Genomic DNA, 19,055 nt, shown 5'->3' on the forward strand with positions numbered 1-19,055 from the left:
TGTCACAGAGCTGCTGCTGCTACTACTGTCACAGAGCTGCTGCTACTGTCACTGTCACGTTAGGAATAATCCACAACAAGGAGTGCATTTAAAGTGTTTTATACCACGGTCTTTGTGAATTCTCAATTCCGATTGGATGGTGGCTGGTGATTTTTGTATAATTGTTAAACGTTTTGCAGTCCCGGTCAAGCCAAATCACTGTTCAAAATTAATACACCGCCTGCAGTTTGCCAAAGAGAGGCCAAAAGCCAGCAGTGTGATAAAACCACATAATGACCACCTTGTCGTAGATTATTCCTTGCGTTAAGCAAAACGTAGAGACGAAGAACCACCTGACGCAAAGTTTGCTCCCTCCACAGAGTTTGTTCAAACCCCTGAATGCACACCTCGGAGTGGATTATTCGACTTGGACAAAAACTATAACTACAATATTTAAAGTGAATACTGGTCCATTTAGGAGTTTGGCAGCAGGTGTGGTATGACTTCAGTGGTGCGGCCCCAGGTAATGGGGTCGCTGGTACAGCTCGAGGTAAGGTCTCAGACACGACTAACAGCAGGTGTCTTATGAGCTCAGAGGGTGAGAAGTGTGGCCTGAGGTAATGGTGGGTCAGCGGTACGGTTTGAGGTGAGAGGGGCGGCGGTACCTTGAGCTTGGGCCTCACGCAGTGGATGATAAATGTCATTAATGTGTGGCCTGAGGTAATGGTGGGTCAGAGGTACGGTTTGAGGTGAGGGGGGCGGCCGGTACCTTGAGCTTGGGCCGCACGCAGTGGATGTGGTGGCCGCGCTCACAGGCGTCACACAGCATCATGTTCTCGGCGTCGCCCTTCTTGCGGCACACCTTGCAGCGCGCGTTGAGGATGGACTTGGCCCAGATGACGCTGCGCTCCAGCGTGGAGAGGTGCAGGAAGACCTGGGACAGGCTGGAGCAGCCCAGCAGAGACTCCCTCCAGCGCTCCTGCACCGTCTTACACGCCCGGCCGCTCTCGCTGCTGTCTGTAGGGGGGGGGCAACGGCACTAATCACCTAAAACACTCTTTTATACACGTCATTTCACCCCTATTCCATTAATATGGACGCTCTCATACAGAGCGACGTACAGTTGACGTACAGGAGTCAGTAGCCTACCTCCTTCAAAGTGAAGAAATACACCTTACAACAACTCCAAAGCTGTATTAACGTCTCTCGTTAAAAAAAGAAAATTCCTGCACGTGTATTTCAAATACACATGATACCTTGTGTAAATAAGACCGCTTCAGAGTTGCTGCAAGGTGTATTTCTCCACTTTGAAGGACGTAGGCTACGGACTCCTATAGGCTTCAAGTCCTTATGCAAAGCTAACATGGAAACTGAGCCAGTGAATGCACAAAAATGAAAAGGAGGCTAAGTTTGGTAGCATGTTGTAAAATATTTGATTTGTATCTACAGTGGGTTCTTGAAGACAAACTGTAAGACTTGGAAGCAGAATGACCCGTAAACTAACATTAATCATTACTGAGATAAAAATGAGAAGCAGACTCATTTCTTGTGATTACCATCTTTTTCACTGGACTGGTCCTCATCTTTTTTCTTTTCCTTTTTCTTTACTTTCTGGTCCTTTCTGCCATCTTCATCTCCTGGTTTTGAAAAAAAAGATCATACTAATCAATTTAAAAGTTAATTGATTTGCTAAATAAAAACAAATTTAGAAAATTCTTTAATATTCCCTTAAAAATATTCCCAGAAAGCAGAAGCATGGGTTTAGGTAAGTATTGAACATCACGGATTTAGAGAAAGGAGACCAATTTATTTTTGTTCTGCCTCCCCCTACTGGGAGAAATCACTAATGGCATTTTTCTACAATCAGAACCATAAGACATGGGAGCTCACATCACCCTATATTTTCACTGCCGGTGCAGGCCAACCAAAGGAGTTAATCTACGACAAACATGTATATACAATGTAGGAAAGTCTGTACAGGTTAATGTAATTTACAGATATGTTAAAATGCCATACAAAACATGCAGCCAGGAAGGAGAGGAGGGGCAAAAGATGCAGTATTACCCAGCGGGGCCTTGAGGAACTTGCGCTCGATGCCCTGCTCGATTTGGGCCAGCGCCAGGGCCAGGAGCTGCACGGAGTTGTTGACGGGCTGGGGGGTGCTGGAGCTGGTGGAGGCGGCGCTCTGCGTCTCGCTCTTCAGCTCCTGGAGTCTGGGGAAGCAGGAGGGACGGTCAGTCACTTCACTGGTCATTACTGGAGGGGCTTCACAGCTCACTCAACAAGCATTTTAGTCTTAAATTGTGACTTGCAACTCTTTTTGTAACTCAGGCAGTAAGAGCAGTCGTCTGGCAGTTGGAGGGTTGCCGGGTTTCGATCCCCCGCCCGGGCTGTGTCGAAGTGTCCCTGAGCAAGACACCTAACCCCCAAGTGCCCCTGACGAGCTGGTCGGCGCCTTGCATGGCAGCCAATCGCCGTCGGTGTGCGAGTGTGTGTATGAATGGGTGAATGAGAAGCATCAATCGTACAGCGCTTTGGATAAAGGCGCTATATAACTGCCAACCATTTACCATTTACCAAGCAAATATTAAAGCAAGCTAATATTTTCAACTTGAGAGGAAAAAAAGAAGTAATTATAAGTTAGATGTAATTATGAGTGTTAAAAGACTGAAATGTTTGTTAAAAGGGTGATTTTTGTGCAGCCGGGGAGAATACCTGTCCTTCACTCCGGGTTTGATGTGGCTGTAGTCGACGTCCATGGCGACGGTCTCTCCGTTCTCTCCTTTCAGCACCCCGTTCTCCTTCACCTCGGGGCCCAGCTGCTCATAGTGGCTGTTCTCTAGCGCCGCCCTCCAGGCGTTTCGCTCCATTGCCTGCAAAAATGGGACCTTCAAACACGAGCGGGACTTGCACTGGGAGTCCCAAATTACGATCATTTTAATGTTGGTATTTGTATAATGGTGGGAAAATATTATATCCACCAAGTTCGGCTAGGTAAGCAGTGTTTGGCTAGTTAAGGGGTTTGTTCACACTTTTGCGTTGTTTGTTTGTTTAAAAAAATAAATAAATAAAAAGAAATAAAAAATTTGGCCCTGGTCCTTATCCTTATCCTGTACAGGTAGCAGTTGAAAATGTACTTCCCTCTAGGGTCTTTCAGCGCACTTATCCCTGGTTATGGGTATGCACTTTGTTGTACGTTGCTCAATCTAAGCAGGAACGCTGAGCATTGTGGGGGTTCTTATGGAAGTACAACAGAACACTCCTAGATGGTCGTTGGCTGATGTGCGAGCGTGCGCCAAGGTGGTCGCTGATCCGCTGACGACCGCACCTTGACGGATCCCAGGGTGCCCTGGTAGATGCGGTCCTCTATGTCCAGCAGCAGGTCTCTGAGGCGGTTCTCCATGTTGCGCTCGGCTGAGACGGGGGCGCTCTTCTGCTTCCCCTGGCCTGCTTTGCCCTCGCTCTCTGGCTTACCTGCACACAGGGGCGAACCCAGAGTGAGAGGAGCCTCCCAACACACTACAATCAGCCATGCGTTTGGACCACAGCATGAACGCTGCTCTTGCAGAATGCAGTCTACCCTCAGTGAGGTCAGTGTTTGTGGATGACCCCTAATTGCAGGGAGAAGCACTGCTTGTCGTTACTTGCCCTTCTTACACCTGCTGTAGACGCAACTTCTGCTTACTTAATGCTTTCACCATTACAGTTCACAGCCATCACAAACATCCACACTTTGTGGCTTGTTGCGTAAGCAGCCCGTTTAGCCTTCTGTAAAAGAATAATGAGTCATACAGTAGAAAGCCAAACCCAGTTAGCAGAATCAAATGAATCAGACCAGTGAAAAGAGCCGTATTGCTCACCATCACATATTGCAAAGCGTAGTTATGCCAATTTATTTCCTTTTGTTTCCTTATTTTTACATACCACACATGGATACACAATCTCCCCCCCATTGCTGTTATTTAACTAGTCTACACTTACACCTACACCCAAATCATTGCCCCATTTCTGTGGCAATTGCACTTGAGATGACTGAGATGCATATCCCTTCCTTTGGAACCAGATTCTCCAATCGGAGCCCATGTTCATACCGACCGCCTCAACAAGCGAAATGTAATGTGGCCTTCCCCTCTGTCACAAGTAGTCACGTGAGAAAACCAGCGTTGTGTCACGTTTCGGTGCAGTCCTAAGCCAGCCGTACCTGAGTGGTGGAAGCGCTGAGCCACGCAGCTGCTGAGAATCTGGCCGATCCTCTCCTTCTCCAGCAGCAGGGTCTCCCTGAGGCTGCTCTCGCGGTGCCCGCGGGAGTTCAGCGCCTCGATCAGCCGCTCCACCTCCTGGGGGCTGCTGTAGAAGGCCCACAGGTTGGGCCGTTTGACGGGAGGGCCGGAGCTGTGGACGGGGGGCTCGGGGTCGGCGTCGTCGCGCCGGGACGGGCTTTCGGGGGTGGAGGGGGCGGGCGGGGACTCGGGCTCGGACTTGGACGGAGGCCGGGGCAGCAGCATGTCCTCGGTGAGGCCGGTGAAGTCGTCCTCCACGAACAGGCCGGGGGCGGAGGAGAAGAGCCAGTAGCGGCGGTAGAGGCGGTCGCGGCCCAGCGGCAGGATGTAGGTGCAGGCGGCCGCCTTTTGGATGCGCTCCTGCAGGTCCCGCTCCCTCTGCTGCTGCTCCTCCGTGCTCACCTCCGCCGGCTTCTCTTTCTCACTGCTGCCCTTCACTGCTGGAACAAACAGCTCAACTGAATTACACACCAACCCTAAGACAGAGTCTCACACACAGCTCAACTGGACTACACACCAACCCTAAGACAGAGTCTCACACACAGCTCAACTGGACTACACACCAACCTTAAGACAGTCTCAAATGAGACTCAAACAGGAGGCTCATACCCTCAACCTGCCCTGTGAGACGGTCACATAACAGGGGCTTACACAGTCCTGATCAACTGAACTACACGCCAACCTCAAGAGCGTCAAACGAGGCTCACACCCAGCTCAACCTGGCCAATGAGCAGGTCAGATGCAGTGGGGCCAACACGGTCCTGATCAAACTGAACTTGATACCAACCCTAAAGCTGCTTTCACATGATCGGCGTCAGAATATGTTCAACGGCAAGTAAGGCGTTGACTACACATGAGAATAATTGAGTGCCACCAGTTGTTGAAACTTGCCGTCATCCATCCAGGAAGATGTTGGTTCGGTAAACTGCAACAAGCCGCAACAATATGTGATAGTAGGGTCTCTGCGGTTATAAAAGGCTAAACTGTACTCAGCTTTGTGAAAACAATAATATTGAGTTTATATCAAAACATCAAGAAACTAACCAAACTAACACAGTTAGCCATGTAGCCTACATGAAATGACTGTGTCGCTAGGTAGCATATGTCTGCTTCATACAAAGCTGTTAGCTATGCGACAGGCTAGAAAAGGTCAGCTTCAAACAAGGTCAAAGTTTAAACAATTTTAACGCTGATGGCGCTCAACTTGGCTTTATTTTGACCAAGTCGGGCTTCAACGCTCCCTCCATAGGAATTGAATGGCTTGACACTGTGTCGAGCGTTTTGACACTGATCATGTGAAAGCAGCTTAAGACTGAGCATGTGATAACCTACAGGTAATGTCGCCAGACAGGATTTATCGGTTCATCCTGGTTTTATCCTGATAAATACCCAGGACAAATAGACACGCTCCCTTGGAGCCGCCAGTCGATCATTTACAGTGTCTGCTGTCTACATGCTCAACACAAGGCCTGAAGCAAGGCAACTAGGTCAACAGTTCTCCCCTACCCCAGCAGAGAATCAGTGGTTTTAATGCCGCAGACTGCAGGAGTTGACTTTTAAGGTGCAGAAGGTTCATAAGCTCCAAACCCACCACACACCCTGTGCCCACATGCCCGCTTCAAAGACACAATGGCCAGAACACCATTCTGAGAACCCTGAAACTAGTGCCCAAACCATGACTACAGAAGCAGCCATTCTGCCAATACTGGCCATGACGACTGAAAGCAACAGCCAGACTACTGTCCACCCTGAAATACAGTTGGGAACATACTCCATCCAAGGCAAGAGAGCAAAAGGCACAGAGATGGTCAAGGTGAAGGTACTGTTAGCCCTTACTCTTCTTGGCCTTGTTTTGAGGAGTCTGTTCTTCCTTTTCCAGTGTGTGATTCTGTCCCTCCTGGCTTTCCGTACTTGTGTCCATCTCCTCCGGAGCCGCTCTACAGGACAAGGCAATCATCTTCAGTGTTGAACAGTTTCACTATCAAATTCGCACTGTGTGTACAGTTGCTATGAAAGTGGCCATAAAATATGTAGACTATGCCACTACTATCATGACACACCTTATACTTGAAACACAGAAATGCAGAAAACATTTGAATGAATCAGTGACAGAATGTGTCTGAATGAGAGGAGTGTTGGTGAAACGGACCGTGACTCATGAGAGCCATTTCTTTCTTCCTCGTCTTTCAGCTTCTCGTGCCTCTCCTTCAGCTTCAGCTCCTGCTCTTTCAGCTTCTCCTCCTTCCTCTTACGAATCCTGCAGAAGCACAAACGACCAAAATTCAGCCCTCATATTAACCAACAGAATTACACATTTTATTGGAACAAAGGTGGAACCCTACATGGAAACACAAAAAAAGACTTTTGATACTAGCTATGGTGTGCGTTATTTTCACATTTGATCCGGAGTTTGTACTTATCATTGTCATGTTGCAATTCACAGCATCCAAAGTATTACGCAACCATGAAATGAAACCAAAATCTGCGGCTGAGAACTAATGTGTACGTGTGAATGGGTGTGTGCGCGCGTGAATGCCTGTGTGTGTGCGCGTGTTTGTGCATGTGTGTGTTCACGTGTGCATGCGAGAGTCTGTGTGTGAGTCTCTGTACGAGTGCACGTATCTGTGCGTGCGTGAGTCTGTATGTGTGCAGGCGTCTGTGAATGGTGTGTCTGTAAATGCATGCATGCGTGTGTGTGTGTGTGTGTGTGTGTGTGTGTGTGCGTTTGTGCATGTGAGTGCCTGTGTGTGAGTCTCTGTACGAGTGCACGTATCTGTGCGTGCGTGAGTCTATGTGTGCAGGTGTCTGTGAAGTAGTGTGTCTGTAAGTGCGTGCGTGCGTGCGTGTGTGTGAGAGAATGTGTGAATGCATGCGTACACACCTGTTGGCGGCCTCCTCCCTCTCTCTGCGGTGCTGCTCTGCCTTCAGCTCGCGGAGCTCCTGCTTGGCCTGCCTCTGCTCATCTGCGCAGTCCTCGATGAAGTCCCGCGTGGACACCAGCGTCAGCAGCTTCCCACACAGAGCGTGGAGGATCTTCAGCTTCTCCCCTGCAGTCAGCAATACCCACATCACTCAACATCTGTGTGCCACCACATCAGGATCTCAACATCTGTCTGCCACCACATCATCACTCAACATCTGTACAGCATCACATTTCCAACTCTGTGTAGCACATCCCACCCTGAATATCTGGGTAGCACATGACTCAACATCCGTGTGCCACCACATCAGGCTCCCAACATCTGTGCAGCACATCACACCCTGAACTTCTGCTAGCACATCACTCAACATCTGTGTAGCATAACATCATTCTGAACCTAGGTCCACATGATTACATCCGCATGACGCCACATCATTATGGTCTGACCGTCTATGTAGCACCGCATCACAATCTACACATTATCACTGAACATCTCTACACAGCCAGTATCATAACGCAGTAAATAACCATGCAACACCCACATGATTACTCTGAACATCCCTGCAATGCCCACATCACACTGAACATGCCAGAACCGATCTTATTACACACAGATCACAGCCCCATACGGGACATTAAACACGCAGCTCACATAATCACATAGATCTCAATAACGCCCACATCATCGCACACAGTACAGAACATCTCCACACTGTCCACATCACACACAGAACATCTCTGAAACGCAGATGTTATTACACGCTGAACAGCTCAGCATTATCTTTGTGCATCCAGAACTCAGCTTGTGACCTACTTGTTCACTCTGCTTGCATCACGCTTAGCATACAGTTAAGGCTCATCATTTTCAGGGGTTTATTTTAAAGTAAAAAATCTTAATCTTTCAGGTTTTAATTTTCATTAAAAAAAAGGGGACTAGAATAACAATGCAATTTTCCAGGATAAATCTTTCGTTTTAATTTTAAACATTGCCCCTTCTTTTAACCGTAGGCTTAGTATTAATGGAGCATTCATAGAGCGCTTTCCAGGATTGGATAAGCTGTGCCTGCTATTTCAACTGCACATTTAATGACATTTGCACAGTGACATACACAAGAAATGGGCCCAACATTGCAGTAATAATGACAAAGTCATTCTAATACAAGACTAAGGAATCAATTTTAACCCCTACATTGGAACGGTTGGAGTGGGTTTATTTGCGTTCAATCCTTCTTAGTAAAATCAATCAAAATGTCATTAATATAGGCTACCGAAAGCGATAAAACTAACGGTTGTATTTGTATAAACTATTTTATGATACCATTGTTTTAGCGGCAACGGTTCCTTATTTCGGAACATGTGGGCTGACAAAATAGCCATGACATCACCTTCTATGCATCTTAGAACTTCACAGATGACACAAACCAGGTTAAAACTGATATTTGTTTGACAACAAGGATCCAGTGAACCAATTCCATAATACATTTTAACATTCTAAATGTGGAGAAACATCAATAAGTTGGTACAAACTTTGCATTGCACCAGTTCTGGTGCCATCGTGAGGCATCGACACTTTATTGAATGCAAAACTACCACACGACTGTGCACTTTGAAACTTAGTGCCTGCGTACGTATGGTTTCAGCCGCGTATGTTAACTTCATAGCCGAGCGCTAGCAAGGTAGCTAAAGCTAACAAGGCTAACAAACTACCGAGCTAGCAGTGGTGAATTGCAGCAGTGCCGGCACGCGCATAACATGAGAAACGGGTGTGCAGGCGTGAGGCGTGAGGCCGGTCCCGGGCGTGTCCCGGGGCGAGGAGGCTCACCGGGCCGCAGGTCGTACACGGCGGTGCAGGACAGCCTCTTCAGCAGGCCGGGGCTGGTGAGCCGCAGCTCCACGCAGGCGTCGTCCGTGGCGCCGAAGCCCCCCTGCTTCTGGTAGCGGAACTTGGCGTTGGCCGAGCTGCAGTCGGCCCCGGACGACAGGATGTGGAGCCGGAGGATTTCAGAGAGGGTGCAGCTGTCCAGGTCCAGCTGCTTCAGACTGCAGCCTGGGGGGAGAGAGCGGGGCGTCAGAGCCAGACCCCCTGCAGGAACCCATGCATTCTTACGGTCCCCTCAGCTGCTCCGAGCAGCCTTGACATTTACACTGATACGTATCCTATATAAAGCGCCTTGCAAGCACACATGCATATAAGACTATAAGACTCAACACTGCTGTTGCACACTCGAAGCCATGCACATACCACAACACTACTTATAATAAGGTCTATAAGAAGCTCATCCTACACCTGTACCAGTATACCTAGACTACAGCGAAGGCTGCTTCAGTTTAAGGTTCAACTACAAAAGTATGGGTTTCAACTAGGTGTGAGAAATACAGAATTTGTCCGCAAGATACCGGTTTAAAATTAAGCTAAATAAATTTACTAGGGGCGTCACACATTTTTAAATGTTCTAGCCTGCTCTAGCCTGGCTGGAAGAGTTACCGCTAACGTATAGGAATCTTCCCTCCCTCGATGATTAATGTAATCTATTTAGTCTCAATTACCCCAGTGTAATGCAATGTAAGCAGAATAAAAAATAAGCTAAATATATGGCGATTGTTCTGCTAATCGCTCAAAGGGCCAAAACGTATAACAAGATGACATTTTACTTAATTTCAATAACTTGCCTTAACTGTAAACTGACAGAAGAAACATTTTCTAAGATTAGTGCTGGCTATGCAGGAATTATGGCCAGACTGATCCGCAGTCTCAAATTGAAAGTGTTCACAAAGGCAACATTCAGAGAGAGCAACACAGACAACACACTCCATAAAGAGTGAGCTATGAAAGATTAAATCAAGCCCAGACAGGTCACCCTGCTTTCCCAGGAAGAGACTCAAAGATGAACGTCAGCAGGCAGCGGGGGCCCAAACGGCCTCCTCTCACCTTGGTAGAGCTGAGGCCAGGCTGCAGCCAGGGACGCCACGGCGCTGAGGGCTGACTGCGTGGGGTCAGCGTCCTCATCCAGGGCCTCGCTCAGATCTGCAACACAGGAGACCGGCGGCCATGTTCACTCAACAGCTGCTTGTGTGTGCTGTACACACATCTAATATGCGCTGTGAAATCGAGTATGTGGTGCATTCGACGCAGACGGATAGACGGTCTTGTGCAACACATACCCAATTCATCAGAGTAAACTGGGTTAGCCAAATGATCGAATATTACGCACTTATATATATATAAAAGTTTCTATTTAATATACGTAATCTAACAATCTTAATTTCCATCCATCCATCCATTATCTGAACCCGCTTATCCTGAACAGGGTCGCAGGGGGGCTGGAGCCTATCCCAGCATACATTGGGCGAAAGGCAGGAATACACCCTGGACAGGTCGCCAGTCCATCACAGGGCACATACACCATTCACTCACACACTCATACCTACGGCCAATTTAGACTCTCCAATCAGCCTAACATGCATGTCTTTGGACTGTGGGAGGAAACCGGAGTACCCGGAGGAAACCCACGCAGACACGGGGAGAACATGCAAACTCCGCACAGAGAGGCCCTGGCCGACGGGGATTCGAACCCAGGACCTCCTTGCTGTGAGGCGGCAGTGCTACCCACTGCACCATCCGTGCCGCCCAATCTTAATTTTTCTTACTTTAATAGAAAATAAAAAGGCCAAAAACAAGTGTTTCTCTCCAGCTTGGCCTGAATTGTGGAAAAATCTGTAATGATTACATGATGATTGTTAAAAAGCCAACAGTTTGTTTCACGAGAAGCGAGTATCAGCACTTTGCTGCAGCAAGAACTAAAATTCAGACTATAAAATCCTGCCAAAGAACATGTTATATTAACAAGTATGTCATATGATCCCAAGCTTTGTACCATTTCATTTGAAACGGCTTGATATGGATCAGTTCAAACAATATCAATATAGATAAAAACAGACTGTTGAGTAGAATTACTCTGCCTAGATTGCAGTAACTCTTAAAGTGAATAATGAGAGTGTGAGCGTATGTGCCCTCTTACCTTTGGTGTCTGCCTCAGCCACCTGGTCCCGGGCCACCTCCTCCTCCTCTTCAGCCAGGGCCTGGAAGATGGCCGACAGGAAGAAGAAGAGCAGCTCGCACAGCGGCCCCTCAGGGTCACAGCCCACCAGCGCCTCCTCCAGGACCTCTGTGGCACAAACGGATAATCACTCAATATTACAGTCCAATAACTTCAATTAATTTCCTCCAGGCCTTACTCATCATCAGCCTGGATCCAGGCAAGCTCCTCATTGGATGACATGAGAGCAAATTAAGATGAATCAAAACAAGCTGTGTTTTGTAAGGAAACCTTTTACGGCTAGCAAATTTAGGTTTCTGAATATAAGTGTCGGCCATGAGGCTGCTGGGTAGCTCATCCGGTTAAAAGGACAGTGCATGGATTGGTCTCACTTCCTGTTAGTAAAAACTGGATCTTGCCAGTACCAGCTGCAGCCAGTTAACTTATGGGGCGATGCACTACCGGGCTAAAGTCAGACATTGATGGTAAGGATTCCATTTGGATGGGGTGACAGCTGTTCATTGTACAATTGCAAGCCCCTACTGGTCGATTGGGCACCCGCAAGTCCACCCGTTCAGCTGCACCTGAAGAATCTTCTTCAAACTCATGCCTGTCAGCCTAACTTCTGAACAGCATTGTGTAATTAAGTGGAGGCTGATGTAACATTTGTTGGGGGAAGAGCACATGCTTGCCTCTGGAATCAATACCAGAGGTTCCAGTGGATACAATTAGGAAATACACCCAGGGAGAAAAAACAAAAACAAAAAAACAGGTATTTTCTGTTGAGTAAAAAGGTTCCCACCTAGAGTGATACCCTCTGGGAACTCGTCCTTCAAGTCAAAAAGCTCCCCGAATGCCTGCAGGAACTCCAGCACCATGAGGGCATCTCCAAACAGCTCCGGGGGCAGGCGGGTCTTCACCGGGAGGGCTGCCGGCAGCTCCTGCACACAAACATACGCAAGTGCGTGATGCATTCCCTCAGGATCAGGATTTTCACTCACACTCACAGATACTTGAGTAACAGGGTTTCAACTCAGACATACAGCACTGTGCAAGTCTTAGTAAAATTCAGTAATGCAAAGATGCTTTCAAAAATAATTAAATTAATGGTTTTAAATATGAAAAATAAAGAGCAGTGAATAGATAAACAAAATAAAATCAATATTGGTGTGACCAAAAAAAAGAGGACCAGATTTATGTGGGTAAGCCATCTTGCACACAAATTCTCCATCTTTCTTATTGCTAAGTCTTTAATCACAAGTCTAAGTCTGACGCGAAATCTAAGTCTGATTTAAGTCAGATGCACAATCTCAAAAGGATTTTCTTTTTAATTGAATGATTATATCACAAGACCCACACCCTCCAAGACGTGCACACACACCAGTATACGCACGCGCGCACACGCACACACGCACACGCACACACACACAGTGTATGGCCGTACCTTAAGGTCCTCACACTCCATGTCCTCTCTGGGTTTACTCCACAGCTTCAGACGCTCAGCGTATTTCTTCTTCTCCTCCCGCAGCTTCTCCCGCTCCTGCAGGGGAGAGCCCCAGCCGGTGTTCACTCCCATTCAGACAATCACACACCTAAAACACCTACACCAAAGAACCTCCTACTGCATCGTGTTACCCCAATACACTGTTACAACTCACCAGACACCCCGCCACCCAGCTCATTACCTTCTCTTTCTCCACCTTCATCCTCTCCTTCTCCTCTCTTCTCTTCTGCTTCTCCTCCTCCAGCAGCCTCTTCAGCTCCTCCCGTTTCCTCTCTTTGTCCTCCTTCTCCTTCCTCCTGGCCTCCCAAGCATCCTCCCTCTCCTTTTTCAGCTTGGCCTTCTCCAGCACTGCATGATTCCAACACAAACCCTGCAGCTCATTATGACCTTCCACAAACTGTGCGGTACACACAGCATTTAAACTGTACGGCCCGCTACAAATATGGTGAACGGAGAAAAACGGTCAAAGCAGACAACAAACAAGGCCTGACCTGCGAATGGTTCATCTTAACTTTTCCTTACAACTACCATTAAAAACACCTTGCAAAATGTTTGGTCAGACGTAGAAAGTATACCAAAATGTAATGATGTGTGATGGGACATATAAGGCAGGGACCAATGGATTGACTCTGCTTAAGAGTGTTGGTTGTGTACACCCAGCCATGTTTAAAGATCAACAGCATTTCAAATCAATTAATTCTCATCAATCTGTGGAAATGTAATGAATAAATTTAAATTCCTTAGAATGGCTGAATTGAAACTAAATGTATTTAAGTGTACTAGCTACAGTATCTTCAATGAATGTGCAGATTCAACGGTCATGACTGGACTCACCCAGGCTCATCATCTCCTCTTTCTGCTGCATAAGTCTCAGCTTCTCCTCAGCTGCACGCTTCACACTCTCTCCCCCCTTCAGCTGCAGAAAACAAGGCACATTCAAAGCCCACTCTAACCAAGGCTGGAATGGTCAGCAATGGAGTATGATGGTTATGGAATCGTAATCGAATCTAATGGATGTTATTAGTCTGCATGTGAAACAAAGTACTTGTGGTGTCGTAACACAAAATTTATTCGCTACTAGAGTAAACCCATAACCATTTGCACATTCGCGGTTGAACGCCCTCAAGTCGTCAAAACGGTAAAAGGGCGGTTTTAACTTCCATCTGTGTGTAGTGATGCGTAAAAGTAAGCTGACAATATGCGAAAGACAGGACGTCTAGCTGCTAGCATAAAACATCCAAGGAAACGTGACGGACAAAGTGAGACGTATTTTCACTTGCCCTTTACTGTGCAATTCCAACATGACTAGAATTGCAAACCAAATTTTCAGTTCCATTTTTTTTCAGTCGAATATTGTATGTCAAAGGCGATTCAATTCTATATATTGGGCATTTTAAATATCTTTAATGGTTTAATTGAAATATTATATACAAAAGCGCGACATACGAACATACCCGTGTTTACCACTGGAAACCCGCAGCTACAACGTATCTTGCAACACGCGCGCCAGTCAGTGTCAAATCCGCTCGTGCCACATTCGATTTCGAAGTGTTTGGCGCCATTGTCTGAAGTAATAGGAAACGTACTACGTATTTTATTTATCCTAACATAAGCAAGGTACTATGTCAGACCACGAGTTGTTTCGTATCGTATTCCTAACAAAACTTAATTCAAAAATCACTATAAAACACTGCCTTCCATCGTTAGTAAGTTACACCTCGCTCTAAAAAACGAAAAAAACAACTTATAAAAAAAATTATAATCACACCCCTTTAGTCTTTTGAATTTGTCGGTTGTCGGTTACTTTTTCTACAGTCTATGGTTAAAAAACGGTAGTTAGCCAAGTACAGACAAGTCTCAAACTTTTTATTTTACTTAACAGGTCACATGAATGACCTTATGACAAGCACGCCTTGTGACTTACCAACAAATAGAAAAGAGCTGGCAAATACTGAGGTGTATACCCGCAATCAAACTTGCTAAATTTAAGATGGCTGGCTAATTATGGAAGAGATTGGTAGCTTGCGAGTTTAAGCAACAAAACCCTGCTCAAGTGAAATAGCTGTACTATTGAACCTGTGTGGTCTTTACAACCATCAAACCATTTAATTTTTGCCTAATAAACATAATTTCAACAACCTATTCTGAAAGACAATGTTCACTGGCCTTAGCAGACAAATTCATCAGACCAAGAAAATAGATATGGAACAAATATTTATTTGTTAAAATGGCTAAGGTGTGATTCCTACAGTATTTGTCATATCGCTTTTCCAAAATTGCTCATGCAGTCAGCTACAATGTCTTCACGTTAAAGCATTTAATGAATAGCAACAATATTTTTTAAGCATTTCCCCCATCCATAGGCCAAATCGCCAAACCATTGATGAGCATCTTTTACGGGCATATTTCAAGGAACTCCTCTAACTGTATAAACAACACATGCATTCAAAGGTATGCAAGTGTTATTTCATATGGTGATATTTACACAAATAAATAATGAAAAATTACGTTCACATTTTCACATTTAGGAAGTCAGCGGCTTAAAGCACGGCTTATCTTATATTTACAAAAATCCAATTATACAACTGAATACTTTCTGGAACAATTCAGGTGAAATACCTTTCTTACAATACTACACTGCCAACATAAGACTCTCGGGCCCTGAACTTTCAACCTGGTGCAAGCAGAACAGACGTATCTTTGGGGTAAAATCTTTGGGGGGGGGGGGGGGGAAGAACACTCACTCCTTCAGGAGACGAGCCGTTGGGGGGACGGCTGCGGCCCTTCCCAGGCGGACTGAAGGGGAAGACCGGCGGCTCATCAGGGAAGAAGTGGGAGAAACTGTGTTCTGCCAGCTTGTACTTGACAATCGTTGCAGCCTACAGGCAAAATTGTAACAAAACAATTCAGTTTTACATGAGCCCCAATGATTGCTGCCAACATCACAACAAAGGGTAGACAAAGCTAAATGGCATGTCACTAACAGTGGTGGTTAGCCAGAGGTTTTGTTTGACGTTATCTTCAAATAAATTACAGGTTTGCATGCTCCGAATTTGAGGTAACACTGATAACCTAATAGAACGGGTTTCCGCTGAACATTTTGTTTGGCTGAGGGCAATCTAAAATCTACTAATAAAGGAACATGTTGCCAAAAAGCTTACAAAAAGTTACACACAAGTCATTTTTCATGTGAAACAGAAGGTAGCCCATCACAAAGCCGTTTGGTTTCATGTAAATGCAGCTGAACTGGACCAATGATGACATGGCTTCTTGGCCGCACTCCTACAAACCCTCAAAATCTTACCTGGACAGAAATGTTTTCTGTCAGTGCTGTGGGTTATAATATATATTTCTAAAATCAAAATGATTTTCAAGCCTTTTCCCAGGAAGTTTTCACTGAAACCGAAGCCCCCCAACTTTGAGAACATTTTCTTATTTTTCAGAAGCGTTCTATTGGAATGATGGACAGTGAATTTGACAGTGAATTGAATGAGTAAAGACATATTTCAGTCCAAGAATAAATGAAAACATTAGAGCAGATGACTGTGATGGAAAATCACTTCAGTGTTTGAGAAACTTTTATAGAACTAAAATTCTGAATGGTTTTGGAAGGACCTTGAGTCTGATGGCTCCATTCTGGGGTTCACAGTGCTGTTTGAGCAGGAGTTTCAGCCGGTCTCGTGAGAAGATGCTCTTCTTTCGACTGGAGGAGGACCCAGGAAGGGAGGAATGGTTAAAAAGGGAATTCAAGGCGCTAGCTGTATATTCACATGTAAACCTACATGTACTGAATAAAACTGTTCCTGAAACAAGCTCAATTGATCAGTTCTTCCTTTATATTTGTATGTCCTATATAGCAGACATTCATTTTCAACAGTGATTCTATAAATGTGCTCATACATACACTATATACACTACAGAACACAGCTTTATTTTCAACGTCACAGGAATGCGGTGACCACATTGTGAGTCAGAGGAGTTCCTGGCGATTGGATGAGTGCTTTGGGCAACAAAGTGTTCCCTTACCTGATCTGAGCAGCCTTGACAATGAAAGGCTCACAGCCATCCACCTTGAGAGGCAGTACTTTATACTTGAACACAGATGGGCTGACACTGGCTTTCTTCTTCCTGCTTTTCAAAACAAACCAAAAGAATTGAAAATAATTTGGAAAACTGATGGAAACCAATAGACTACACTTACATGGACGCAGTATTGTGGATAACAGTCCTTATTCTGCTTATGGTCTTATTTTGAATGAGCAGTTTACATGGACCAAGAAAAATGACAGCCATGAATACCCCTCCAAGACAACACTTAAATGTGTGGATGCATATGCAACAGCATTTGCTGTTGTGATGCTTTCTTCTGACCAGAAGGCACATAACCAATTTCAAAACGTCTTAAGAAAACTTTAGAGAATTTGGGTTAACGTTGGAATATTAACACATCAGATTAGGACCCATTAAGGACATTGTGACTGGATGAATTTGGCGATTGACCACTAACCCATTAAGCGGTGGGACGGGGGACTTGACGGAGTTGGAGCTTCCCTCCTCATCGCTGTCGCTGATGACGATGGAGTCTCCCTCCATGTGGTGCTTAACATGGCCGTTCAGAGCCCCGTTGGAGTGAGGGGACTGCACCTCCAGGATTCGACACAGCTGCCTGCGGCACAGAGAGCAGCTGATGGACTCACAGCACAGCTAACACACACACCGCACAAATAATTCTCTACACACATCTCAAGCACAGACCGCTTAACACACACCAGACACAGCATACCACACCAACAGCTCAACGCATGCATTGCTTATAAACACGAGTCAGTGGCACTCAAATGTATGAATTGGACCTGTGTGTAAGAATCAAGTCATTGGTTGTACTAAAAGTGGTATTGCACTAAATGATGGTATTGTACTAACAATAACAGCAGTAGCGCTGGAACAGGCTCAAGCTAGCCCACGCACAGCCCCACACTGCAGTGACAAGTGCAGGCTCTGAACAAAGAGCGTGAAATGTCAGAAGCTTGATGCAGAACTAAAATAAGATCCGTCTCCCAGAAAGATTCCTTATATCGTGCCACACTCTGCCCCACATTGAACCTCCCCGTAGCAAAGACCTACACGCGTTCAAAAACACACTTGCTTGCGCAAATAGTTCACATCAGAGCTCAACATAGCTCTGCCCCACAACAAAGCGGAGTGTTGTCAGTCTGCAGTGAGAGCATGCGCTCAAGCAGGATAATGGCACACCACGATCAGGCCTCCGAGATTAGTATAATCCGGTCAGGCAGGCGGAGCCTACTGCAGCATGCCATGTGACCGACCAAACAGGAGGGCCACGCTGAGCATGACAAAATGCACTACATGTACTGAACACACTGTACACTCATTGCACTGTATGTGTTGCCCTCTACTTAGTATAAAAACAAGTGGACCACTCTCCAGCAACCACAACCACAACCACAACCACAACCACAACAGGGTTAAAACATGATTTTGAGCGGAGGATAGTTCAAGACTGTGGTTGAATTATTAGCACAAACTATTTGCATTTAAGAACCTACTGACTTCTTACTTTATTTCCCATCCATAAGTTAGGAAGTTATTATCACTATTTTAAACAGAGAGCGACTGAGTACCAATTTTTGGTTTTGAGAAATAGCGCTGAAGGCTGCAGCTACCACATGCTCACCACATGAACAGGAGAAATAAAGACTTTCCATTAGTACACTTGCTCTAATTTGTGTGTGGACTGTCCGTAGGCTATACCGAATATATTAGTGGTTATTAAGGTCAAGATATCTCTTTGTGAAGAGCATGGGGTACATGTGTATTTTCTGTATGTTTGGGCATTCTTTTCAATAATTCCCCTTCTAAATCCCTAATTAACGAATGAACCAATTTCATAAATGGGTAAATAAAGACAACGAATAATAGAAAAGCATGCTTATTTGCTGTAATCTGTAGTGACACAATTTGTTGCTCAATAAAGTGCCTACAGACAGATCCACATGGGGCCCCACACTGATCACCAAAAACCTTTCAAACTAAAGCAGACCTCAGCCTGGTACAAAGCAAATGGCAATGAACTTGCCATGGACCACAATGGACCAAACATGGACTTGCAGCATATAATGTGAACCATGGCAGACACGCCATGGACACTGACTACACAAGGTGAAAAGTGCAACAGTGGAAACAAAATGCAGAATAGAGCACTATGAGCTGCAGACGATATGGTCTACAAATAAGCACCTGTAATTTAACTGTTGGGCTGAAAATAGAAACTGGATTTTCTCTTCTCAAAATACAATAGTATATTTAAAACATTT

At 45.6% G+C, this 19,055-nt stretch overlaps 1 protein-coding gene across 4 annotated transcripts in view; it reads right to left on the minus strand.

Annotated features, from left to right (window-relative positions):
• Window positions 1-19,055, minus strand: part of baz1a (bromodomain adjacent to zinc finger domain, 1A) — a 31,161-nt gene that overhangs the window by 4,320 nt on the left and 7,786 nt on the right. Inside the window, exons 4-23 of one of the 4 annotated variants that reach the window (XM_061241316.1) lie at window positions 17,228-17,386; window positions 16,747-16,848; window positions 16,336-16,423; window positions 15,465-15,599; window positions 13,555-13,636; window positions 12,902-13,068; window positions 12,661-12,756; window positions 12,019-12,157; window positions 11,199-11,345; window positions 10,109-10,204; window positions 9,002-9,226; window positions 7,141-7,306; window positions 6,409-6,516; window positions 6,096-6,196; window positions 4,181-4,696; window positions 3,308-3,453; window positions 2,695-2,852; window positions 2,044-2,192; window positions 1,536-1,616; window positions 749-996 (exon numbers count right to left, since the gene is read on the minus strand). In XM_061241316.1, the coding sequence (XP_061097300.1) occupies window positions 749-996; window positions 1,536-1,616; window positions 2,044-2,192; window positions 2,695-2,852; window positions 3,308-3,453; window positions 4,181-4,696; window positions 6,096-6,196; window positions 6,409-6,516; window positions 7,141-7,306; window positions 9,002-9,226; window positions 10,109-10,204; window positions 11,199-11,345; window positions 12,019-12,157; window positions 12,661-12,756; window positions 12,902-13,068; window positions 13,555-13,636; window positions 15,465-15,599; window positions 16,336-16,423; window positions 16,747-16,848; window positions 17,228-17,386 (3,109 nt within the window). Of the gene's footprint in view, window positions 1-748; window positions 997-1,535; window positions 1,617-2,043; window positions 2,193-2,694; window positions 2,853-3,307; window positions 3,454-4,180; window positions 4,700-6,095; window positions 6,197-6,408; window positions 6,517-7,140; window positions 7,307-9,001; window positions 9,227-10,108; window positions 10,205-11,198; window positions 11,346-12,018; window positions 12,158-12,660; window positions 12,757-12,901; window positions 13,069-13,554; window positions 13,637-15,464; window positions 15,600-16,335; window positions 16,424-16,746; window positions 16,852-17,227; window positions 17,387-19,055 lie in introns of all 4 variants that reach the window. The other 3 variants (XM_061241307.1, XM_061241299.1, XM_061241290.1) reach the window with 3 other exon arrangements.

This window comes from Conger conger, chromosome 1, assembly GCF_963514075.1.
Source record: "Conger conger chromosome 1, fConCon1.1, whole genome shotgun sequence".
Taxonomy (NCBI): Eukaryota; Metazoa; Chordata; class Actinopteri; order Anguilliformes; family Congridae; genus Conger; species Conger conger.